Source organism: Gambusia affinis, linkage group LG19 (genome assembly GCF_019740435.1).
Source record: "Gambusia affinis linkage group LG19, SWU_Gaff_1.0, whole genome shotgun sequence".
Classification (NCBI taxonomy): domain Eukaryota; kingdom Metazoa; phylum Chordata; class Actinopteri; order Cyprinodontiformes; family Poeciliidae; genus Gambusia; species Gambusia affinis.
In genome coordinates, this window is record NC_057886.1 from 19,208,034 (window position 1) to 19,234,789 (window position 26,756).

The 26,756-nt window shown below is 39.2% G+C and overlaps 2 protein-coding genes across 8 annotated transcripts in view; both read right to left on the minus strand.

Moving 5' to 3' along the window:
- Window positions 1-11: 11 nt before the first annotated feature.
- kank2 (KN motif and ankyrin repeat domains 2) lies at window positions 12-20,130 on the minus strand. Of its 2 annotated transcripts, XM_044099530.1 has the most exons (14): window positions 19,878-20,130; window positions 19,590-19,759; window positions 13,830-13,913; window positions 10,052-10,130; window positions 7,708-9,048; window positions 6,318-6,488; window positions 6,117-6,225; window positions 5,395-5,946; window positions 5,227-5,314; window positions 3,728-3,947; window positions 2,761-2,903; window positions 2,429-2,629; window positions 2,253-2,351; window positions 12-1,298 (listed from the first exon to the last, which is right to left on the minus strand). In XM_044099530.1, the coding sequence occupies exons 4-14, from the start codon at window positions 10,086-10,088 to the stop codon at window positions 1,242-1,244; spliced, it is 3,018 nt and encodes a 1,005-aa protein (XP_043955465.1). In that variant the 5' UTR covers window positions 10,089-10,130; window positions 13,830-13,913; window positions 19,590-19,759; window positions 19,878-20,130; the 3' UTR covers window positions 12-1,241. The 2 variants fall into 2 exon arrangements, with proteins under 2 accessions (XP_043955465.1, XP_043955464.1); XM_044099529.1 differs by lacking the exon at window positions 13,830-13,913 and having other exon boundaries at window positions 19,878-19,983.
- Window positions 20,131-21,049: 919 nt separating this feature from the next.
- Window positions 21,050-26,756, minus strand: part of LOC122821533 (dedicator of cytokinesis protein 7-like) — a 28,173-nt gene continuing 22,466 nt past the window's right edge. For all 6 annotated transcript variants that reach the window (XM_044099538.1, XM_044099535.1, XM_044099539.1 and 3 more), the window contains 11 exons: window positions 26,503-26,695; window positions 25,585-25,728; window positions 25,312-25,443; window positions 25,193-25,207; window positions 24,742-24,867; window positions 24,570-24,659; window positions 24,261-24,497; window positions 24,034-24,177; window positions 23,770-23,876; window positions 23,500-23,673; window positions 21,050-22,330 (listed from right to left, as the gene is read on the minus strand). In XM_044099538.1, the coding sequence (XP_043955473.1) occupies window positions 22,288-22,330; window positions 23,500-23,673; window positions 23,770-23,876; window positions 24,034-24,177; window positions 24,261-24,497; window positions 24,570-24,659; window positions 24,742-24,867; window positions 25,193-25,207; window positions 25,312-25,443; window positions 25,585-25,728; window positions 26,503-26,695 (1,405 nt within the window). In that variant the 3' untranslated portion in view covers window positions 21,050-22,287. The remainder of the gene's footprint in view (window positions 22,331-23,499; window positions 23,674-23,769; window positions 23,877-24,033; window positions 24,178-24,260; window positions 24,498-24,569; window positions 24,660-24,741; window positions 24,868-25,192; window positions 25,208-25,311; window positions 25,444-25,584; window positions 25,729-26,502; window positions 26,696-26,756) is intronic.

Genomic DNA, 26,756 nt, shown 5'->3' on the forward strand with positions numbered 1-26,756 from the left:
AAGACAAGGACGTGTTCCACATTTATTAAGTAGTTTTTCAAAACGCACATATTACAGAGGACAGAGTCTATAATTTACAGAAACCAGCAGAGAAAAAAAAAAAACAGAATTGTGCCATTACATACAATTGGAGTGAGGTTAAAAACTCGATATGTATAAAAAAGATAGATACTTAAATTAAAAACTCCAAAGTTTATCAAAAATTCTTCACTAAAAAGTGGATATGAAAAAAGTGGAAAAAACCTTTAAAAAGTAATAGACATTTTGACATCAACAGTCTACACACTTTTGTTGAGTTAGACTTTAGGCATAACCATTCTGAGTTTGCGTTGACATATATTATTTCAGTATTTATATCTTACACAAGACACACTTAAAACTCAGCACACTCACTTGCTGTTTCCCTGACAAGACCTACAAGCTTCTCTAGCGCCTTCAGTCACTGTTCAACCCAGTTAATCTTACAAAAACACGTTGCATAAGCAGATACAATCTAATCTCTTCTTACCACTGCTGAAGATACCTTTCTGACTATAAATTAAAATAAAAACTATGCATTACACACAGTCTTAAAGTTGAGGGAAGAGACAAATCTTTTGGTATAATTTGCCAACGCATAAATTTTTTATTCATCGTCTTGTTAGACATTTCCCACGGCGTGGGAAACAAGATTAAAATCAGAGGTCCTGAAAAAGAATAATAAAAAAAAGATAGAAAAATACTCTGTAAATAAATCCTGTGTATAAATATCGACAGAATGTGGAGGTGGTGTCTTTTGTTTTATTACTTAGTAGCACCAATGAGCTAGTTGATGCAAGGACACTTATAAGAGGGCTGGCGTTTTTTATTCCAAATGGCAGTAATGATCACACATAATGATGATACTGCAGAACAGATTTTTCCCCTAATAGAATCTCAAATGAGACAGATTATGAATACAATGAGAAATGACTCAATATAATCAGGATAATGAAATTTGTTAACAGTTTTGACTAAAGTCCCACCAAAAAAAAAACAGTGTAAAGAACTGAAACGTTACAATGTCAGACTGATTAGACTAAATGACAAAGACAGAATAAAACTAACATGTCGATGTTTAAAGCTGTCATATTATTATATGCACAATGCGATGTACCTAAAAATTTCAGAGTGAAACAAACATGAACAGACACACTGTTTTTTCTAAATTACATGGATGGAGAAACATGAGTGGAAGCTGCTGCGAGCTGCAGGAGACGAGTTTATTTTGGTTCACCAGATGGAGGAGAGGAACCCAAGAGAGGAGACTTAGGTGACACCTAGAAAGAGCAAATAATAAATAACTAAAAATCAGTCAGTACATAAACAGGAGTAGAGAACTTTTGTATTTTCTGTGCACATTTAAGAATCCAAGTGTCCTTAAGACATACATTTAGATGTGCAACATCTGACGTAATAAATTGCATGCCACTTCTAATATAAATAAAAGTGAATATCCAGATTTAAGCTTTTCTTAATATACAAAGAGGAATGATGAAAGACCTGGACAGAATTAGTACGATGGGGTTCATCTTTCTTATTTTATTGCATCTCTAGCTCAAGACCTCATTCCTCTTCCACACTGTCTGACAGTTTGTGGTTAATGTCTCTGCTCTGATTTATTTCGTTTTTTTTACACAGACACTATGTATTTTTTTCCTGATGTTTCCATTTCTACTAAGACATTTTGATTTATTTAGATGGAGCATTGGAAATTTAAAGTGTTGAAAACAAGTTTGTGTTTCTGTATAGATTTATTTGTTTTTAACTTTTTTTTGTCACTCTTGGATGTGAAAAAAACCAAAATGCTTTTAATGGATCATTTCATTTTTAAGGAAAAAATGTTATTCCAACCAACTTGAACCTTAATTTAAAAAACAACAACTAAGCAAAAACAGAAGTAAGGAAAACCTTTTCACAGCAATTTAAGTTGCGGTGCCATATTCTAAGTGAAGCACATTTTTTCCTACAAGCTATTCTTGTTCAGTCCTCCTTTGTCTTCATCTTCCTGAAAATGAACATTTAACAAGCTAACATATCAGGCTGAAGAGTACAGCACAGATATTTGAGGGTTTTGTAATTTACCTGAGCCTGGCACATTCCTACCCACAAGAGAATTTCCACAGCCAACAACTTAAAACATTTTGCACTTCGACATTGACCTTCACTTGCAACCATTGAATAGGAAGCCATAAACTGATAATAGTATTTTACCAGCCTAATTCAGTACTCACAGGTGAAGGAGGCTTGGCAAAGTTAAGGTGGGCATACAGAAGTACAGCAATGTCATTTTGGCTGGCCTCCAGAGCGATGGACAGAGCAGTGCTGCCGTCCTGCATGACACAATGAGATGAAAACTAGATGGTAGCAAACACTGGGGAGCAGTGAGAGGTGGACCAGGTTTGCTTACATTATCGGTGAGTGTCGCATCACAGCCTGGGACAGAGAGTAGCTGACGAACAATGTCCACATGACCATGCTCACAGGCACACATGAGGGCAGTGGAGCCATCGTCATCACGGATGTTGACCTGAGCTCCACAGGACAACAGCGCCCGGACCATATCCCCTCGTCCGTGACTCACGGCGAGCATCAGCGCTGTCTGACCAGCCTGCAAACACACATGTGGATCCAAACACTAAGACTGTGACAGTCAAACTATTGAAAGTTATTCATAAAGAATATTGGAGATTTTGCAGGCATCAAGGTGCAGTAAAATGTAAGTAGCAGCAGAGGGCGCACCTGGCTGGCTCTAGCGTTGACGTCCCCTGTGCGCAGCAGCTGCAGGACAGTTTGGAGGTCGCTGTCGGAGTGAAAGGCAGCCAGAGCCGTCAACATGATGGCTGTGTAGCCGGCCTTGTTCTGCTTGTCAGCATTGCACAGGCCTGTCAGGTAGAGAGGGCAATCAGTGTGGCAGAAGGCAGAGTAGCAGCAGAAAAAAAACACATCATATAACATGCTAAAGACAGGCTAATCATTGAGATGCAAGACACATCATCTCTCTTAGTCATCATTAGAGTAGATTAATACTTTAATATGGAATTTTCTACTCTTATTGTGCTGTTATTTGGGCTTAAACACATTTTTGCTTACATATTCAGTATTTGTCTAGTCTCATATTCTTTAGTTCATTTAATCAATTTAACCTATAAATGCAAAAATCTCCACAGGATGTTGGGCAAATATTTTTGCGATGGCACAAGGTGGGAAGGAAGAAAGGGTAAAAAACAAGATAGAAAGTGAGGAAGGAATAACATAAGGCAAGGAGGAAGAAAAAATAAAAACCGTGAAGGAAGAACACAAGAAAGATGGGAAGAGTATGAAGAGATGAAACAAAGATGGACAGAATGAAAGAATGAAGAATACTAGGTACCATGGAAGGAAACAAAGTAAAGTCATAGAAGAATGGAGTAAGGAATGAAACAAGGAAGTAAAGGAGGCAATAAAGCCTGGAAATGTGGATATTTGCCTATAAACATTTTTTATACTTTTCCAGACCTGAAAACTACTTAAAGCAAATTCTAAAGTGTTCAAAACTTCCCAGCTAGCTCTTATGCTAGAGAGCCATCACACCAATTTGAAACAACGTCACAGTAATACCTGAAACACTTTTACGCACACAAAGTCACATTACCCCATTTCACACACTGATTTATATGTATAAATAAAAGAGTCAGGGTCTGAGGTTGCATTATATCTCAACTCTCACCAGTGTCCAGCAGAAGTTTGACCACGGGGAAGTTGGAGTGTGAGACAGTGTAGTGCAGCGCCGTGTTCCCATTGCCATCTGCCATGTTGATCACAAATTCCAGCAGCTGAGGGGAGATGGAGGCGAAGGTGTCCATGTAGGCCTTGACAACCGCTGTGTTGGCTGCCTTGTGACAGGACACACGCAGCCACTCCTGTAGGACGATGGTGTAGGCCGTCCTCTGTGAGCACACACAACGAGGACGCTTAAGGCAGAAAATCATTTAACAGACTGCTGAGTACAAAGACATGACTGGGTAACGAACTCTATAGTGAAAGCAAAAGGCATTGTTTGAGATTTTAGTTGCAGAAAACAATAAATATAATATAGATGCTTAGCTGTTTAGCTAAATACAGAGCACTTTGCAAAATTATCCATTCTTGAGCTTTTTTATATTTTGTCACATTACAGTCACAAATTCTGATATGTTTCAAATTGACAAAATCCAATAATATCCATTTGTTGTAGAACCCATTTTCACTGATACCCCTAAATGCAATGAAGTGTAACCTTTTGCCATAAAAAGTAAAATTGTCCAACAGCAGGGTCGGGTTCAATAAAAAATTAAAATAAGCCAAATAACTCCCAGAGCTTTGTTCAATCCATCTTAACATCCAAGAGGTCCAGATTAACTTTGGAGGAGTTGCAGAGATTCACCACTCAGATGTGACAAGATGTTGAGGACAACTAATAATCATGAATGACACCAATCCCAATTTGCCTCTTTTAGATGAGTAGAAAAAGGAAAACCTTTTATGGAAATGTTTACAAGTTCAGTTTTCAGCAAGCATGTGGAAAAGCTGCTTTGGTCAGATTAAATCAAATCTGAACATGTTGGCCTAAATGTAAAGATCGATCTGGCAGAAATCTGTCACTGATTAAGGGATGCTAGTCTGAGTTGATGTGTCAAGATAAGTACAAGGCAATCCTGCAAAAACCTCTTAAAGGCTGCAGGAGGCCACTCCTCCTTGGAAAATCAAATAAAGCGCTCTCCCTCTTAAAGCCAAATGCAATGATTAAGGTCTAAACATATCCATGTATACAAACTGGCAGACCTAAATACAACTGAGAATCTTTGAGAAGACTTTAAAAAAGGTCATATTACATATCAGTTCAATATGACTGAGAATAGTCTGGTCTACAAATGCAGATTTCCTGGGGATGAATACCACTAGAAACCAGTGGTATTTTATTTTTATTAGTGAAAGAAGCATAATTTTCCATTTAGTCTACAGTTCTACTTTGTGTTCCATCACATTAGAATCCTAAAATACATTAAAATGTGTGGTTGTAATGTAAGATGTTATGGAAAAAAAATCTCAAGTGGCATGAATGCTTTTGCAAAACACTGCAGATCAAATCTCACAAAGCTTATGATCCCATTGTTTCAAGAAAGAGAAACTATCAGTTTCTTGGATTTCCAAGACGTAGTTAATGAGTGAATTAGTGTGGAGACATACTGCCGCTTGTTGGCTGAAAGCATTGGGCTCCCCCAGGGCTTTCTGCAGAGTATAGAGAGCTGACATCAGGCTTTCACTCAGCTCCAGCCTGCAGAGACAACAGACAAAACAGACATATCAGAGAGAATCCTCGCTGACAGATTCTCCTTAAAGTGTGTGTACATTTACCTGACTGGTTTAGAGGACTCCTGTTTAACACTCTCAGGTGCTGCTTTGGACTCTGGCTGACAGGAGGTGGTAGACTTTTGTGACAGAGCGTTTACTTCTGCAGATTTAGTAATGCATGTTGAAGAACACTTAATGGTGATTGGTGCAGATTCAGTGTTAGGTGATGTGGAAGTGATCTCCTGGGTAACAGTGTGCTTATCTGCTTTTTGGTCCACAGAGGAGGCAGAATCCTTGACTGGAGGTGTTGAGGTGGAGTTTGTCGTTGATGTATGGGAGGCACATTTTCGCTCAACAGAGTCAGTCGCTGATGAATGATGAGCATTTTCCGGCAGTTTTGTGTCCTGTAAATGGGTTATAGCTGGCATTTTTATGGCAGTTTGTTGAGGTACACTGGTGCTTTCTTCTTGGGATTGGGAAGTTTTATTAACAGTTAAACGCTGGAGCTGATTGGTGGAGTCTGGAAGTTTTTCTCTTGCTTCATGATATTCACTAGAGTCGCTCCCATCGTCTGAACTCTCACTGCTGCTATCATCTGAAGAGGTGGACTCATACCTGGGAAACAATGCATCTTTTAGTCCTCTGAAATATTATTACAAAGTTCATGAAAAGTAATAAAGTTTGGTCTGCTTAATTTCCATTTACAGCATCGCTTTGACTCTAATGATCGCAATGCTAAGTGGATAAAAATGGCTCAGTGCTGCTTTGATGTAATAGCCACTTACCCGCCATTGACTCCAATGAACTGCAGGTTTTTCTTTGTAGAGGGGGAGCCTGGTTCACCTTCTGCTTTCCGCTTCATAATTGATCTCAGCGAGGACTGGGGAGATGAGGCTAAAAAAATGAAACCATCAATCAAAGTTAAAGTGAAATCATGATGCTTGGAGAACAAAGTAGGCACACTTTACTTAACTCAATCGACAAACCTGATTTAGAAAAGACCTCGGGAGACTCTTCTTTGGTTTGCACCAAGCCAATCTGATCACCAGATGCTACAACGATGGCAGGATTACTGACAGGTACAGAGGTGGATAGCCCACTTTTAAGGACGTCACGGACCTGCTTGGAGCTGACTGCAACTGGCAACTCAACGGGAACTATTGAGACATGGGAGGAACTTCAATAAGTCAAAGATTACAAGAAAAAAAACATAATACAGTACTGAACATCCATCCCAATAAGATTTGATTCTGCCCAGTCTGTTTCAGCTTTAATATCCAGTTTTTGTGTGGAAAATGCTTACAACTTTCAGAAAAGTTTTGCATAAATAAATGCTTGTTTAAAGATCAGAAACTGGGAACTTAAGCCCTAATTGGACCAAAGTAGTTTTCACGTTTCTTCAAGAAAAAGTTGTTAAATGGTTCTAAACAAACAGCTAAAAATTGGCTTAATTTTTTTGGAGAATCATATAATTTTGTCACTTTGAACTTCAACTCTCTTGTTTCCTCCTCCTACTATCAATCTTCATAGGGCTGCAGTGAATCAGCTACACATATGACAAGGTTTGTCTTTTTATTCCTGTAAGAAGGTGGATCAATTATGACCAAGTCAAACACTTTGTTTGCTGAGATTATTCACAATGCAAACCAGCATATCCAACTTCTTAGCAGTACTCAGGAACGTTCAGCAAAACGAATCCATACAATTCATAGTTGAACAGATTGATAAATGCCAGATGGCAATAATAAAAGACTCAATATTTATAAACAAAGTCGTAAATTGTGTTTCTAAGTTCAGTTGAAATATGATGACTGTATTCAGAATTGTGTGGCACCGGTAGAATTTACATGAAACTGCAGGAAAATGAAAAACAGCAAGGTCATGTCTTCGTGAATTAGGCAACTTTAACTTTGAATGGTCTCTATATTAGGTCTGGTTGGTCATAATTAAATTTACCACAAGCCCTTATTATAAGGGCACACATAGTCAGGTAGACCAGCTTTTGGAATTGTCTATCATATATGCTATCAAACCACACCAGAATTCACTTCAACTGAACCAAAACTTTTAGGTGAACCAGCATTTGGTCCACATTTGTGTTTGGTTGCACATTCACATCTCCCTATATGAGCCAGAATTTCTAGGCAAACCAACTACAGTTCAATTAAAGCAAACTCAACTGGGCTGGTGTGAATTTGTCCTAAAAGAACTCAAACCTACAACACCAAAGGGTAAAATGTTAAGTTAGCGCCAGGGCTGGAGCTGATAGTTTTAAGTTTATTAATGTTATTAACACTAATAACATTCTCTGAAGTGGAAGTACTTTGGTGGAAAGCCCCTCAATTTTTCTCCCTTTGTTATCAGTTTAACACAAACCTTCAGTTTGTCCTTTGAGGTGACCTTCTGTAACTCCACCCGCTGGCTGAAGTGAGGGAGAGCTGCAGGTCTCTGCTCGGAGCAGCGTGCCCACCTCCACTACTGTAGGTTTCTCCAGTGTGTACACCTGGATCCCCACAGTTCTCTGCTCCCTCTGCTGTGGCTGCTGTGTGAAGCTGACCAGAGTATGCAGACTGCTGCCTTGTGGGTCCTGCCAACCAATACTAGTTGCCATTACCGGATGCTCTGCCTGTGGAAGCTTTTGCAGCTGTGCAGCCTGCAGTTCTTGCAGAGTCCTCTTTAGCTTCCCCTCAAGCTGACCAACTTGATCTTTGAGCACCTCAGCTTCTGGGACGAGACCCAGATCCTTCTCTCGAACCCAGACCCCCACATCACGACTGTCCCTAGACCCCTCTGGTCCAACTCCAATGGTGCGAACTTCTCTCTTAGCATCTGGTCGGGCTCCACCCACAATCACTGTGTCCTCGATTTCACAGCCTGAATCCTGCTTAGAGACTTCAGTCGGAGACAATGGCTCTGTTGTCTTGTTGGTGCTTTTAGCTCCCGTGCCTACCTCCTCTTCAGGAATGTCGATGTACAGCTCCCCACGGTTTCGACCTCGGCTAAAACCCAGAGTGTGTCCAAGAAACTTTTGGCTTTTGAGCTGAACGCTGAGCTGCCTTTTCTCCTCCTGCAACACAGAGATTTTAACTTGCAGCACAGGGATGGTCTTCACCTGCTCCTCCAGCTCCTTTATCTTCCTTAGGGCTGCGGCCATCTGCTCTCTGACATGTTGCAAATGCGCAGGGGTCGGCGTCACTGGTGTGGACAGGCCTGAGCTCAAAGGAGTGAAAGTCCCACCTCCACCGTGTGCCCGGTTGAAGCTGTGCGCACTGCTAAGGGAGGTGTTAGACCCTGCCATACTGTTATTCATGCTGCCAAGGTTGGAGAATCTCCTCCCTTCTTTTTCCTCCTCCAGCTTCCTGCGAGCATCTAAAAGGGTCTTCTCCACCCGAGCTGTGCTAAAGCTGGGTCTCTGTAATGTGTGGTAGCCTGGGGCACAGTAGGAATAAGAGGAATGCCTGCTCTCCGCACTCGCGTTGGAGCACAGAGACTCCGTGGAGGTCCACCAGGAGCCGGTGTAGCCGTACCCCCGAGGCAGGGAGCCATAGCGAGGCCGGCGCTGTATAGGCACCTTTTTAATAGTGTTACCCTTTTCTATGTCGTTAACATATTTGAGGAAGTCCAGGTCCAGACGGTAGCCATAGGGGGTCTCCACTGAGTAGGGCGCCTCCTGTTCTTTGGTGTGCAGCGTTGGAGGAGCAGGCGAGTTGAGTTTCCCTGCAGGGGAAGGAAATCAACATTAAACAAACGGAAATCTTTGTCTAATCTTGGGCTCAGACTTTAAAAACTGGAATAATCTCTGGAGTCCTGTGTAATAGAGTATGCACTCTGTAAAATTCCACTAATTAGACACCAAAGGGATTGTTGTTAAATCTAATCTCACTTTAAGATGAAGTGCACATATGGTCCAAAATATCTGATCAAATAAAATAAGATAAAAGAGGAATAAATCAGTCAATGAAGTAATTATTGAACCAGCAAATACAAAGAGTTTTAGACAATTTAATTCAAACCATTAATTTAATATTATTAAATAATTTTAGGAAAACACAAAATAGTAAATAACAAAAAATATCTGGTTGGCAAATATGTGCCTGTATAAAATAAGTGCCTAAATAAATAAATAAATAAAAAAGATTAAAAATAAAATGGTAAATAAACTACGACATTTTAAAACTTTTTTCAGAGCATTTGTTGGGATGATTATTAGTCTATGATCCTCCAAAAACCTAAAGCTTTGAAATGCTAAGGTTAATACTTAGAAAATGAACTACATGGTAATGCAATAAATCCTCAAAGTAAATACAAATATGTAAGTTTTTTTTAAAAAACAAACAAAAAAAAACAAACCTTTAATCTTATTTTTTAAGATCTTACATTCTCGCCAGATAGTTGGATGTAGTTTTTTAACTAAATCAGTAAAGGGTTAAATTAGCTCTGGTGTCTGCCAAAACCCATTTATAGCATTGTTGCTGCGCCTAATTCAGACAAAACAAAACTCTTATCAGCTACTGTTACTCAGTGATCTATGTGGCACCAGGAAAGATGAAATGATAAAACTATTGTTTCAAAGAATTCTTTTAAAAATATGATTATTCTTTAAACAAAGATAGAAAATCTTACATGGGTCTAGTTTTTCTGGATTTTTTAAATAAAGATTTAATGTAGCAGCATATATTCAGTCATTATTGTTATTATGATCAGTAAATATAAAACCAACCTGGAAAGCCAGGGTCCATGTGCAGCACCTGAGCCATGACGTACCAGCAGCTGCTTTTCAGTCACACACAAACTCTCACCTGTGAGAAGACAGACAGCTTTCAATTAATAATGAGCAGACTGGATGTTTTCTGCACCAACAATAATAGAGTTGAATTAATTATTTAAATTATCTGTTTACAATAATTGAGCTGCACAGAACACACAGTGTGGGTTTTTTTTTTTTACATTGCACAGTTTTCTCAGCCTCTAATTTTACTCGTTTATTCTCGGAAATACAGCTGATTGTGTATTTGATTCTGTTCTTAGCAGCCTGAGAAAAGCTACAGGGTGAAAGTTTCCTGGCAGCTGAATCCAGCACAGAGATTTGCCAGTTACAGCCTTATTAGGAATCATCTGCGCACACCAACTTTGTATCTCAATTTAAAGTTTGCCTCCCAGTCTCTGCTCCTTTTCACTCTTACTTTTTTTCTCCTTTAATCTTCCACATCAGTTCTTTTCTGTCTCTCTTGCTTGGTGTCAGCTGATGATCAGGAGTTTTTGGGACTGCTCACTTTCTTATTTTTCTCCATTATTCCTCGAATCTACTTGAATGTTTCTGTTATTTCAGAGGTGATGTATTTGATTTCTGAAAAAACAAAAGATTTCCTTTTTGCCTTTATCTGCTGACGGAGGCAGCACAGAGTCCCCCTCATGCCAGTCATTTAGAGTTTGTATCTTCTTGGAAAAGATTAACTTTCTAGGTCATTACTTTGTGGGAATGGGTACGCTTAAATCAGCCACAGAAAAGTTCAACTCAATTTTATTACTGCAGCTCTAAGAAGCTAAGATCAAACATTTTAGAAAAAAAAACAAACTGCTTTATTTCTTAAGGCATAGTCAATTCGATTCATCACTGGGTTCTTTCTCTTCTCCTCTTCCCTCCCTTTGTCTGTCTTGTGACCATAACTGGTGCTTGCTCGTTTGTGAAAAGTAGGACACTTGGAAACACTGACTGAGTAGACTTGGTATTTTTGAAGTGCTGTGTTCACTTAAATATCCTCTGTGTAATTCTCCTCATACATCCTCCTTCATCACATACATTCTGAAATGGCCACATACCATGGATATGTGACAGCATGGTATGCTTTCATGAACACAGCAGCAACGTGATATTTGAAAGCCCTCCTTATCAGACTGCTGTAAGAATCAGTAAACTGGAAGGTGCATCAAGAACCAACGTTTAGTATCTAAAAAGTCAAATTATTATTAAATTATTAAATGCCCTAGATGGACATAGACTGGTTATCAAGTTTTTAGAATCTATGGTTTGAAAACTGCTCAAATTTAAAAATACTGGCCCTACAATTCAAAGTGTTTTTTGATAAGTTGCTAGAAGAAGAGCTAGACATGAGTTTTCTCCACCTGTATAAAATGGTAATGCTTCATCACATGCACTTTGTCCCATACTTAAAGGAAAAACAACCAGGCTATTTGGAAATATAATTGGTCAAAATATGCATGATTTCAAAATAAAAGTAAAGCATCTAATCAGTAAATTGCTTGTTAAATTAAAATGAGTTTGATAATTTCCAGTTTAACGATAAATACTTTTGAAGGGCAATTTTGTTTAAAGAGACATCATAATACATTTTATTTATGGTTTTGGTTGCAAGTGGCTTTTAGTTATTATTTTTGGTTGGTTGGTTTTATTTTGGATATTTAAAATATCTTCCAGTTCCAAAGGGAATGTTCTTTACAAAATTAAGATTTATTGGTGTTGGAGGGGGTGAAAATGGCATTGTAATACCATTACCAATTTATTACTTCAAAATGGTCTCAAAACAATATTATCATTTATCTCAATAACTGCTGGGGCAATTTATAATCCAGCATAATTTACTATGTTTAGAGGCTTAATTGGAAACCAAAGGAGAACTAGTCAACACTCTCATTAGGATGCTGGTGTTTTAAAACCGCTGTTGTCCAGGAGCAACCCACATGTCTGATAAACAGCCCACTGTAAACTGATACATCTCATTAACCAGCCAAGCTCATTAACCAACAAATATCAGACTGTTAGATCTGTCTTACTTTGTAAAGAGAACAACAGGAAAACAGGAGTTGACAGTCAACTGTCTGACAGTTGACAGATGAAGTCAAAAATGTAAAAATAAATACATAAACCTTATTTCTGGTCAGTGAATGCACTATACATAAGCTCAAACAGGTCAATAATGCACAATGTAAGATCAGTCCATTTGCAATTCTACTGTTGGACATTTTTATAGAGGAAAGAAGAGGGAAAGTTGGGTATTTCAGCATTAGTGAGGTTTTAAAATATGCCAGAGAATGCTCAAAAGCTGTTAATATCGCTTAGAAACTGTTTTGTGTGCCAGCTGTTCATTCATGGCTCTACCTTTAAACAGGGAGTTAAAGTTCACCAGATAAGGAGAACACTTCACAGCAGCATTTTCCTGCTTTTCAAAAACATTTAAACCCTTAAAAATCTTTTCGCAGCCAATTCTTAATCCTTGATATAAATTGTTACTTAGCCTTACATAAACATTCTTCATACTGTGGGAGTCAATGGAGAAAAAAGATGGATTGGTAATCTTAAATTATATAATGATAGAAAAAGAAGAAGAATTTGAGCTGCCTCCTTGAGGATTTATTTTAGGTCTGTTTATCTCCAGCACAAGTGTGAAACTGATTATCTGCTGCACTTGTAGTGTGGTGTCAGTACGGCCAAATGTGTGAGAAAGCGACACAGTGACTGTGACAGAGTGTGAGAGCTTGTGGGCAGGAGGGTGGAGGACAGAAAGGGGAAAGTTGATGAGATATAATTAGAGCCGGCAGTTTAGCCACCAAACATCCCATCCAGACACAAAGGCTGACGTCCGCTAAATTTGTCCCAATTCCAAAACCCTTTTTCTCCCCCTCTTCCCTTCAAGCTAGTCTCTGCTTCAAAGTTTCCCTTCATTCCTTCTCTGGAAGCTCTTCCTCCCACATCATCCTCCCCGAATGTCCACACCACGAGGCCTCCACATCTGTTTTTACATCAGTGGTGAATGGGGGTGATTCAGCTGCGTCTCCATGTGTGTATACGTATTCCCATAAGCGTCGTAGCACTACTGACCTTCTTACCATTTTCAGCTCTCAAACTTCTACCATTCTTCAGATGCCTCTCCTTCACCATCCTGACTCTTCCCCCCATTAAATCCATACCAAAGGAAGCTCTCACTGCCTGGTCAACTCCCTCCATTCTCTGCCATTAAGATTAAGCTTGGCCTCGGGGGGTAAGATGCAGGTCATCCAGCACAAATTACATGTCTGTGGTATGTCCTGTAAGATGTCACGAGACTAACCGCATCTCACTGCAACTTCATCACCCTCCTGTGCAAACTGTTTTGCGCTTCAGATTTATTTTTTAAAACTAAACTCTTGCATCCCATCTGGGAATTTGAAAACTGGCTTTGATTTACAGCATGCATAAACATTCTTGTCTCTTTGGTGTGTCAGAGGACGGAGACCACCCTCAGGAGTCATTTAACATACCAGGCAACATTTTGAAGCCAGCTCTACTAAGTTTAACAGACTAATTGAGTCATTTCATTAATATTATTGCTATTGCAAAAGATTAAAAAGTGGCACTGTTGCCAAAGAATTACCTCTGGACTAAAGATTATGGATTTTTCCATTGCATTATGACTCTTGGGTTTTATTATGATCTCTATTTTGCTGAAGGTTTGAAAATGGGTTTTGAAAAAGACGTTTTTTTTTTTGTTTATGCTCCATACCAGCTGCTTGCACTGTGAGGATGGGATCTCTCCTCCCCACGATCTTTGCTCTTTCTCCTTTTTCTTTCCCTCAACAGTCAACACCTGTGGGGAATATGAACAAAGAAAACCTTAACTTTATCTGTGTATACTCTACTGTAGCAGTCTGAAGGCTGGAAAACCAAAACTATGTGCAATAACTTTGTCACGGCCTTCTATGTTCCAAAAACCAAAATTTACAACAAAGACCGTGGGTGGCAATAGATGGTTTGATTTGCTCGCACTTCCGACTTGATAGTTTTGTAAAAATATGTGATTTATTTCTTGTAAAAGTAGAGACAAAACAATTACTAAAAATGTCTTGCAACTTTGTCAAAAACAAAAAATAATCTCAATTTGATGTTTGAAGCTCTAAAAAGTGGTCAAAAAATCATTTACAAAACCTCCCGTCAACACACCAGACATTTACGAAACAACAGACCTCCACCAAGCACCTGGTTGGAGGGTTAATGGGAGGGTTTAACAATTAGGTTCTAAATTAACGTAAATATATTCTAACTACCCAAAGAAGAAAACTAAATTGAAGAAAACTAAATCCACAAAAAAAAAAATTAAAAAATTGTGGATTGCTAAATTTAGCTACATTTTGCAGACAACACACCGCAACACTTGAAACAGGTTGGGAAAAATAAAAGCATCCATAAACATTCCAGTGGTTTGACTGACAACTCGGATGCAAAGAATACACCCCAACAGGATGAGCTGCTCAGACCTTGTGATTTGCGCTCCTCTTTCCCCAGCCTGTTCCACACTTCTGCTCTGGGTACACTAATCAATTCAAGGCTACATGCGGGAGTTGCCTTCCCATGTGATTAGGCAATGTGCACTGTTTTCTTGTGACTAACACTCCTAAATCCCATGGCACAGACACACACCCTCCACGTTTGGTGGGAACAGCCATCACCTATGCAACCCAAACTGATTTCATGAGGCTTTTACTGCATTCCTCATTATGTAGACTCAACCACTGCATGAGTGTTCAGTGGGTAAGCTACATAATAATGCCTGCAGATTCTCAGCTACAATTCAGGCCGGACATTTTGTCTGCAGGGCATCAGAATTACCAAAGGGTGACCTTTGCATAATATCATAACAGAGCCCCTGGTTGTTCAGCCCATTGTTTAATAGTGTTGTCATGCCAGTACCAGTGAGAGGTGGAGGCAAGGGTGGGTGGGGAGGTGGGAAGGTAGTGGGAGAAACAGATCGCTTCAGACCCGGAACGACGGCCAAATCACAAAGAGCCATTCATTCGGCTGCTAGTTCCACAGCTGGTTCTAATAGAAAGCAAGGAGGGGCATCTCAGAGACAGAGAGGCTGAGAGAAACTGTATGTGCATGAGCATGCGGCAAGGAAATTTGCCTCAAAACAAACAAACAGTTGACGAACTGCTGCTACAAAAGCCACACGCTGAAAGTAAATGGAAATGGTCATGTGCAAAAAGCATTTTTAAATTTTTCTCACTACTAAATCAACAACAGACTACTGTGTGCAGATGAATTTGTTAGAAAGCCAGCATTGGAACCATAATAAATGCAAACTGTTACAGAAGAGACTGACAAAACTCCCACGCCTCACATGAAAACATGCAGATCCGTCAACATGTCAGCGCTGTCTGAGGTCCGAAACTCCCACATAACGCCCAACACAGCTGTAGCTATTAAGTTGATTTATTCAGGTAAGGAACATTAATTATATAAAAACCAAATGATTTAACTGTTTTTAATTCACTGAGAAAACATTAGCAACAGGCTGCTGAGAAAAGGGCACATTTTTCATTCATTAGGTCAGCTAAGCTAAAACAAAAAAAAGAAGAAGAAAAAAAGCCTCTTATCAGTTTATGTCTTGGTGTCATCATAGCAAGCTAAATTATGTTGCAAAATAGAGATAATGAGTTGAGATCTGATGAAGAAACGGGTTACAGGAAAGGGATTTCATCTTTGTATTCCCCAAGGACACAAAAACAACCCAGTCACTTCCTCCCAGCCCAGGAGAAAGAGAAGCAAGAAGGAGAGCAAAAATGAGCAAAGAGAAAAAAACAAAACATACAAACCAAGAGTTGGAGAAATGTGCTTAGAGAAGAGCAGCATGTGAGGGGAGAAAAAAGTGGGAATCTAAAGGAAGAAATCTTCTTAAGTCAGAGGAAAATGGGTTTTCTCCTCCAGAATGAATCCCAGCTGAACTTCTGCTGCTTTTAATTTAGAAAAAAAAAACATCAGAAAGATCATAAGAGAACTAAAATGGCTCCTCACAAAGCATAAACAAACTCTCCTCATTGTCTTTAAAGGTTACGCCTAGAAGAACACCATCATTTACATGTTCTACCCACCCAAAATAGACCGACAACAGGGCAACCCAACATGCAACATAATACAACAAAAAACAAAAAAAACAACAAAAAAAGTGCATTTCCGCAGACAAAAAAACCCCCGGAAAGAAGACAACCATCTCAGATATTCACGAAATGTTACAAAAAGGCCAATAAAAAAGGCTCTGCTCCAGAGATAAAACTAAAGCTGAATAGATTTGTCACGAGAGCCTTAAAAAAAAATAAAAATAAAAAAATCTGAATCTAATTGCAACAAATTTCTGTCACCGCATAAAAACGTGGCTAAAATGAGAACATCACTGCCTGACACAAAGTGCCTTTGCCAAACTGCGCTGAAGCCAGATGAGCTCATATTATGGTGGTAATACATTGTGTTCCACTCCTTTTAGAGGAACATGCTCTTTACTACAGCCTTGAAATTTGGGAGAGCAAAATCCTAACCTAAAGGGATGTCCATTTAGAAAAACTTAAAAAAAACAAAAAAAAACTTAAAGGCCTGTTTTTCACATTAAACAGTGATGTGGAGGCGCAGACAGTAACTGGGGCTGAAGTCGTCTGGTGGCGGCTACAGAGCAAAGCCAAAAGGAGGGGCTGTCCAGCTCACATTACTCCTAGAACAGGAGCAGAATAAATACCCGCCGGTCTAGCTTATTGGTCATTGTGCTGACCTCCAACAGGAAACTGCGCAAGGGTGGGGCTGAGCGGCAAGGAGCAGCACCGGAAAAAAGATACACACTAAAAGAAAAAAAAAATCTTTTTGGAGAATATTCCTGAGCAAGTTGCAGAAGAGGGGAGGGGAGAATTGAAAAAGATTGTAGAAGTCTGTTGGAGGTGGAGAATGGCAAACTCCAGACGGAAATGAGACGAGGTGGAGAGAGGGTCAGAGCAAAGTTAGGGTTAAAAGATCATGGTGGTGTGTGTTGTAGCAAAATAAGATGTAATGCTAATGCATGCGGTTTGGTTAAGTTGTTTCCTCTCATGAATTTTATCAATTACTTCCTGGTTTCAGAAGAAATGCTGATGAAAATGCTCTGCAAGAATAAGGACAGCAAAACACTCTCCATGCCAATTATACCAACATCTTTAAGCCATTTACTGGACAGGGGAGTCCAGCTGGCCTTACTGATCATCAAGGTATTAGGTGAGATCAGTCAGATTATTCGGGAAGAGAATAAATTACTTTTTCCAAGACCCGAAACCAAGATTTAGACCATATGTTCACAATGAGCATCTCTCCACTGGTATCGTTAATCATCTATGTTGTGCTGGCACATTACCTTTGCTGTCGTTTCTGCAGCCAGTTTTACAGAGTTGCATGAGTTTCCCTTAGTTTATAAATAATCCAGTCCTTATCCATCAGTCTTAAAACTTAAGAAAAGTTCCTGTTGGAAAACAGCACACTAGATAAATACAACATATAAATGTGCGCTTTTGTATTTTGATCTTGGAGTAAGAAAGAAAGTCGTTAGAGTGGCTCAAATCAACTCAGTTTCTAATTAATTTAGAAAAAAGTTTTCCAGAAAATTTTGGCCTTTTAGGTGATTTTTTATTTATTTTATTTTATTTTTTTTTACACAGACAAAACTACAGACTGAAACAAAACATTAAAAAGCAGGGCACTCCATAAAACTTAAAGTTAATCTGCAATAAAGCCACAAGACAGTGACAAACCCACTCAGGAGTTGTAATTTCATTAGTCTCAGCAAAGCATTTAAATGCCCGGCGTGTGGCCTGGTGTGCAAATGGGGTTTACAGCTCTGCATTCCACCGCAGCACCCCTGGGCCCGAACGCTGTACTGAGACAGCCACATTCCAAAACCTGGTGAGGGAAACTCCGGACCTGATCAAAACATTCTCCGATTAACAAGTCAGGGATAGAAAACTTTTCTCCAGCTTTCAAGATCTGCAGAATTTCCAGCCATCACTGCGAAGTAAGACCTACACAACTTCTCTTTCCATGTGACAAGCCAAAAGTGAAGTCAGAGCCCAAGACTAAATGCCATGCAGCTGCCACAAGCTATTCCCTGTTATATGATTACATACAGTCAGTAAGTCATTATACAACAGAGGAACAGTGGAGTACTGTGATGAAGTGTAACAGGCCAATGAGTACTCCCCCACATCCTGCCAAGACCTTCATGTCCTCCACAATAACAACATCTGACGTGTTTTCTGACGAATCTGAACAAAATGCCACACAGCTTCTACTCTGAAGTGTCATGTCATGTAAGGGCCAGGACGTAAACAGCTTTGGAAATAATACAATCATTTACTATTTGAGGATTTCCCTAGGAAACTGTCAATTATATCTGTCAAGCTGATAGGAGTTAATTGTTAGTCAAGTCACCAGAGGGCTTTATGAGAAAAATCTGAACTATATTCATATAGATATAGTCAAGTTGGGATATTTTATGCTCCACCTGTCCTGCTTCATCCATAAAACCTCATCCCAGTGGCAGTAAGGAGAAGGGGGAGAAAAAACACACACACACACACACACACGCACACGCGCACACACACACACACACACACACACACACACCCACACACACACACACACATCTGGAAGTAATGAGAAGTCGAGGGATGCCTGGACCCACCCTCTCCCCAGAGTACTCCAGACAATTGACTGGTTTTAATCTCCTAATGAATTAAAAAATTTTTTAATCCTTCACTGGCGTTTGGCAAGAGAAAAGTTTCTCAATCTTGATGGTTTCTATCTTTTCTCTACTGTGAAAAAGAAAACTGGGTGGAGAGGTAAAATATTGTCAAATATACAGGCGTTAAGTTTCTTTATTATTTAGTTTTCACAACGTTTGAAACAGCTTTAGTCAATTAAGCGGAGGTTAGGGCTGTGAGAAAAAGCCTTCACCCAAAATATCCAAACAAACCATGAATTTGGGCTGCTGTAGAAAAACGCAACAGAAAATTTTACCAAATTAAATACATCATTCTCTCTTTAAAATGACAGAGGCACTCCTAAGTGTATTTTATTTTTCGGTGAAATAGGGATAATTAAACATATTTTTGGCTAAATTTTGCGGCGCGTCAGATAATGCTCCAAACAAACAAAAAACGGGGCAAACGACTCCGAGGCTCCGTCTCAAATTCCTCTAAATGTAAGACAGAAACGAAGATGCAGAATGATGATTAAAAAACCCCACCTTGTCTCAATTCTGAAAATGAATACAAACATAGCATCGCATTTACGGGTGTTCTAGTACATTTATAGCCCGTTACTTCATAGAAAAGACCCCGGCGGAATGGGCAGATCCGACGCTTCACAAAGAAAGTCTCCAAAAGGCGCGTTATCTGAAGTGCCTCAAAACGTTTCGGAAGAGAGATGCGAAGCAATGATTCAAAGAGGGGAAATGAAACTTATTCACAGCGCTTACCTGGCCCCTCTCTGGAAATCCTTTCAACCTTCTCGGCCCAGGAGCGCTCACTGAGAGACAAAAACACTGCAGCCAAGATGCTACGACCCTCCTCCCTCCCTGATGTTCCTCTTAAAGGGCCAGCAGCCCCCAGGACAGGCGCAGGCTTTGGTCATTTGCATTAGGACGATCTGACAGGTTTAAATATGAAATAAAATACAAAAACATTCGACAACTTCGAATAATATAAAATCGACTATTTTGAGCGTTAAATCATGCTATAATGTTATCTCCTAATCAAAAACATACCTGCAATGTTGGTTCTTTCTTGCTAGTTTGAGAATTTAATTGGTGGCAGCCATTCAGCTGCTGTAAAACGCCTTGGGGGACCAAGCGCCACCTTTGAGGCTCCTTCTCAGAGCAGCAACTTCCAACATTCCCTCACAGGGCAGCCCTTCCCCAAAACTCCCCCTCTCAGCTCCTTCAGACTAGCCAGCAGCAATTAGCTAACACCTGATGGAACTGGCATCTGCTGAGCTCATTAGACCGGCTATTTTTCAGTGCAGTGCTGGGAAAAAACATTGTTAAATGGTTAATAGAAGATCGATGTTGTGACAACTTCCTGAAGGTGGTTTCAAAAAAGGTTTTAAAGAGACAGAGGTCTAATTTCAAAGCAATACATTACATCAAATTTCTTTTAAGTCATGTTTGAGATATACAGCTTTTTTCATAAAGACTGAAGGTAACAGTTACTCCAATCCATATGCCTGGAAAATATGGATACTGCTTCTTATTTTCTGCTCCTTTTAAATTGATTTAAAACAAAAATAAACACTGAAGGTAGAAATGAGTTTACAGAATTACACATCACACACGTCACACAACTATTAACACTATTGCATGGCAACAATAAATAAATAAATTAATTAATGAATAAAATAAAAAGAATAAGCTGGAAAACCATTTTGACTCACATAGGTGCCATATATGGCTAACCCAGAGACCATAGGGAAAACTTTTCAGAACAAGTCCAAAAAAGTGTAAACAAACAAAATGCAAAGCGGCTCTCTTCATACTGCATTATATATATTTTTATTACACTTAATACAATTACATTATTAAGGCTGTTTTAAAACGGTAGAAGTCTCCTTTTCTGTCTTTTTGGCTTCTTATTTTTGTCATTGTTGGTGTAATGTCCAGTGTTTATCCCACTATTTTTTTCTTTCTCTCTCCATATATTTTGCCATAGCCTGTCCAGTTTGCCACCAGAACCTGATAATAAAACAACATGGGGAAAAATAAAAAAACAAATAAAAAATACTTTCTCCCCTTTTGCAGTGTCTCAGTGTTTCTGAGCTGCTAGGACAGGACACATTATAAGAAGTTGTATTCACTGGGAAAAATTTAATCCATCAAAAAATATTTATGAGCCCCAAATTGTTCAACCCACCTCCCCAACCCCAAAAAGAAATGCTAAATGGTTTGAAGAAAGAAATATTTAATAGAATACAGACTAAATAAATACAAAACTACCCGGTAAAAAAAAAAAAAAGCAGTTGTAAATAAAAGCAGTTTGTTTGGTTATAACAGTTTATGTGCCACAGGTTGTTTACAATAGTGCAATTTTAAAGATACAGTAGTAATAAATGCCTACAAAATAATAATAATAATAAAAAAAAACATATTTAACAAGTAATGATGAACGCATAAGAGCACAGAGTGCTTTCTAACAGCAGATCCCAAAGTCTAAAGGGGGCTTGCCCACACAGGTAAAGCTTATTCAGTTATCACACTGCAGTTTGACAGTAGATGCAAAAGTCTGAACATATTTGTGTAGATAAAGGAGATGATTCCACTAGAGGCAGAGCTTCTGTGATAAAACATCGCATATGACTGCAGTACAGAGGAATTCACAGTTAAAATAAAAAAAATAAAAAATCACGTTTGGACTTTTTTTTTTTTTTACAAGAAGTGAGACCTGCGCTTGCATGGAACGTGCCCAGTAGGTTTCTACACTAAATTCTTAGAGAGAGATGAGCTGATATAAGTGACAACTTGAGGACGAAGGAATGTAAATCATTTGGTCCACGTACAACAAAAGAAAACTCACAGTGAGCTGACATTTTTTTTGTTTAAAACTTTGGCAGTGACTACAGACAGAGCTGGCTTAGAATAACCTAACAAGTAAAAAAAAAGGCCTGACAAAAAACAGGCCACCTAAAGCAAAACCGATAAACCTTAAGCAACTCAGAAACATAATGTTTGATAAAATCACTAGAGCCAGATCAGCTCAGACAGATTACTTTGGGTTTTGGGAGATTACTTTAGACAGCTTTCTTTAAACGCAGACCTCTTACAGAACCTCACACCAAATGACAATGTTTACTAAGCAGATAACCTTCAAGTATAAACAGAGTTTTTCCTACAGTGGTGTGAGTCTGTAGTGATGGTGGAGGGGGAGGATGGTTCAGAAGGGAAAAAGAAGTGACATCTATCAGTGTGTGGATGGTAGCAGTAGTGGTGCTATGCTGGGAGAAGGGGGTTAAAGAATGAGCATATGGATGGGGATAAAATAACGACCAAGATGAGGAATGATTGGGTGTATGTGTGTGTGAGAGTGTGATGGTGACAGTTGGTGCGCAATAAGGTGGGGGGGAGAACAGACGGGAGGGGATGGTGCTAGTTTCTGCATCTTGTTGCTTTTCCAGTTTTCTGCGCCTCAACAGTCAATTTTGCGAAAACTCGATCTGCCATAGGAATTCCTGAAACACAGACAACAAAGAGTCACACTGAAATTAGGCTAAAAGGGGGCAAACTTTTATTTAACAGTCCTCAAGTAATTTTGGCCTCATTTAAAAAAAATAAACAAAGATAATGCTGTATAAATGTTTTAAGCTGCCTACTTTTATTTTTATTTCATGAAATTGACTCGGTTTGGGATTTAATTTATCCTTTTCTCTTTTTCAAAAAAATCTTCGTACCACCTTTATAAAAATCTATGAATTCTTGCAACAATATTTACACCTCTTGAATGCTTCACGTTATAACCATCAGCTTCAAATTTGTATGAAAAAAATGTATGAAAATACTCTTTGCAAAGATAGAACAGCATTTTTCATCATTAATAAAAGAGAATAAATAAAAGAAATTAAATTGATTCTTTTCTCAATTAAATCATTGGCATCTTCCCAAATGCAATTACTTCTTCCTCTGTAAGTGAGGTGGCATTGGAGATAAATGTAGAGCTTGATTTACATTTGGAGTGTTTTGAATGAGTTAAGCTTTTTGAGTTAAGAAAAGTATTAGATTCTTCTAAACTTTTAACTTCAGTGTTGGATACAATCCCAACCAAATGATTAAAAAATCCTATCCTTAGTGAATAGATGCATACCACAAGCCTTTAAAATTGCTGTAATTAAACTTTATTTAAAAAAAACAACCTTCTCTCGGTCAGCATGATTTAAATTACAGATTTGTATCTAATCTTTCATATCTAAAATTCTTGAAAAAACGCTGCTAATCAAGTGCGTAAAGATCTGTTTAAGGAGTTTCAGTCTGATTTCAGAGTTCATCGTAGGACTGAAATAGCCCCAGAGAAAGTTACAAATTATATTTTCCTGACCTCAGATAATGGACTGGTATCTATTCTCATTTTTTTAGATCTCAGTGCTGCTTTTGACACAGTTGACCACAATATTGTCTACATATTTCTTTATTTCACAACATTGCTTCCATTGCTTTGTATTTGCCTGACACATAAAATCCTAATAATACATGAACGTTTGTGAATGTAGCACAAAATAATGTGAAAAAGTCAAAGCCACTGTAATTGTGATGAAATGTGGTTTCATGTTGCTCCATTGTTACAGTTTAAGAAGCAGCATGAGCTCATTCTGTGAACCCCCGCGCATCTGTTAACATCTCAAATTACCGTTGTGTTTGCACAGTCTGCACGGGCAGGGGTCTGTACAGCTGGGGGATTTTGCGGGTGATGAGAGGACCCAGAGCTTCTTTTAGTTTGTGGTAGTTCCTCTCCAGCTCTCGGTGGTACTCTTTCTGGTCTGGCCCAATAAGGCTCTTATTCTTCTTCAGGGCGTCCTCACACCTGCATCACAAATAGCAGAGGAGAGGCCGACGGCCAGGATTTATTTTTCTTGGTTACACAGCGGTCTGGAGTCTGAGGTGTGGAGCGTGTCGTCACCTCTTGGTGAAGTCTTTAAAGCAAAGCCGCAGTTTGTTGTGATGGCGAAACAGCTTTGGGTCCTCTGGAATGTCGGAGAGAAAGACCTGCGCCACCTCAAGGGGACCCTGTGAGGGGGAGAAACTGTTACATATTGGCAGAGGAATGTCTAAAGACTGAACCAGACTTTAGGCCAGATTTAAAGCGGCTTAATACTTCAGAGGAGGTTTGCTTTGTGACATTTTAAACAATATAGTTAAAAAAATTTTTTTTAAAGTCAGGCACCTGGTTGACAGTGGTTCCCACACACCCCTGCAGCACCATTTGAAGCATCTTAGGGTCCGCCGGGTCTTGATTTGTGGCATAGGCGAGCTCCTGCGTCTTCTTCTGCATGTCTTCAATCGCCACCTCCACTGGAACAAGGATAATCTGGAGAAATAACAACAAAAAACCTTAACTAAAGCAGTTGTTGCAAAATGCAGCATCTGCTCCATTTTCCTGCAGATATCTACCTCCTCCTTGTGGATGATGTTGACGCGTGTCTTTATGTAAGGGAAGGCATGAGACGTTGTCAGGATCGTTTTGCGTTTGTATTGCTCATGCAGGTCGCCGTGTGCCCGGCCGTCCAGAGTGAAGGGAGTGCAGTACATGAAGGTTCGCAGGTTGTAGTTCTTGTCAAAGTAGGTGATTCTTTCTTTCAACTCGTATGTGTCAAAGTAAGGCTCGACGTAGGTAATCTGGAGGTAGGCCTGGAAAAGCAGTTCATTTTTTTCAAAAATATCTACTTTTTTTATTCATAATAAATGTTCACATTAGGTTACCTTGTTGGGATCCAGTTTACTTTTGTCGACTGGACTAGAGTCCTTGACAATTTCAACCACGTCATCCTCAAACCTTTCTGAGTAGAACTCCTACACAACAAAGAGTTTCATCTTGAGGTTTCTCATAAATCTCTAGTGACACTTTTATTAGGATAGTAATAAATCAACTTGCCTCAAGCCTGTGGGAGATTTCAGCTAATTTGGTGATTGAAGGCTCCTTGTAGACAAACTCCTGCTCATCCAAATCTCCAAAGTGGCAGCCATAGAAACCAACTCGGAAATATGTCCCAAACATTCTCTATAGACTGCAGACAGGATACAAAAAACATTCAGATAATTCAATTCTTTTAGAAACGGAGAAGCAAAATAACAAAATGAAACTGAAGAGGCAGTGACATGACATTTGAGATAGGGCCATGAAGCACAAAGGAATGCAATCTAAAAGCTGATAAAAACAGAGTTCAACTAAGTTAAATAATGAAAGTTTTCTCACACTCACCAGTAATGTGGCGTCCACAGCAGCACAAAAGCAAGTTATAAGAAGAAGGAAAACATTGTTAAACTTAAAATTAGTTGTTTAATGTTTAAATTACTGTATTTAATTACTGAAATTAATTTGTTACCTCCCATCCTGAACTCTAGAAACATTGAAAAGTGAAAAAGAAAACAACATAAGATACAGGGATCAGGTGCATTCTTATTGTTTGGAGGATTTTTTTTATTTATCTGAAAGTCAACTAACTTGGTTGTAGACTTTGTTGAAGGCCTCCTGCAGCTTCCCGTGGACAGTGGCCAGCTTTTTGAAGTCTCTGTTGGCTTCGTGGATGGGTAACAGAATCTTGTACACTTCGTTTATAGCTTCATACATGGCAGCCTGTGGTTTGAAGAAAACGCATCACAGCATCTTCTATTATGGCTTAATCAACTATGTTTATTTCAGTATACAGTGCTGTAACCTTGAGCTGTCTGACCCCATGCAGTCTGTTGTCATGGAGCCAGAGAATGTGAGTCGTACCATGTTAAAAGAGGCAGCTGCTTGCTCCAGGAGGCCCACTAGGCCGACCTCACTGAAATACTTCCCAGCACAAATGCCTTCCTCCTCAGGGGACAGAACGTCATCTGAAACTGCCGACTCCTCTAACACGTTGGATGAGATATTCTGTGAGAAAATAGAGAAGAGTCACATCAAAAATCCAGCTGCCTTTTGAAGTCACTAGTAAATAGAGTTTGTGTTTGATTAAATCTTAGGATAAATGATGACTATTACTGTACATTATCCTTTACAAATCATTCCTACGGAAACAAATGGGATGCTTTTGTTTTACAGTCTGTCACAGATGAGCAGAGGATGAAAGGAACTAAATACATGGCAGTCCAGGAAGAAAACCTGATAGAAGCTGCTAAAGACTGGAGACACCTTCCAGCAAGAGAGAGAAAATTAAACATACAGTAAGAGATAGAAGGATAACCTTAGATATAAGTGTATAAATGTGTTAGAATGGCTCAATCAAAATCTAGACCAAAGTCCAGGTTAGAATCTGATATGATGCTTGAAAATATATGTTTACAGATGCTCTCCAACCAACATGAGTTTGAGCTCTTCTGCAAAGAAAAACAAACAAATCTAAAGGTATACAAATCTGGTAAGGAAACACACCAAAACACTTCAAAGAGCAAATATAGCAGAAGTTGGTTCAACCAAGTATAAACTCAGTATAAACTGGTCCAAACATGCACCACATTTCAGATTTTTATCTGTACGAAATTTTTAAATCCATGATCATTTGCCTTCAACTTCATAATTATGTGTGTTTTGTTTTGGTCTAACAAATTAAATCCCAATAAGACACATTACAATTGTAATACAACAAACACCCAGAGAAATAAAAACTTGAATCAGGGTCTGTACATTATAAAGAGCATAACTGATCACCTGAAATGTTACACAACCGATGGGCAGGTAGCGGCAGTCCTCCAGCATGTTGAGGTACTCTGCCACCAGCGCTGCGCTGTGAACGAGGCAGTGGGCCGCCTCTGCGTGGTTTCCTCTCTCAGAGTGTTTTCCTGCCATGTTCTGCAGCCACGTGAGGCGCAGGTCAGGTGAGTTCTGGTAGCCTTTGGCGATCCTAAAACAGAAAACAAAGGAAGGATTTTTCTTTGTTTTTCTTCACCATTTTAACTCATTCT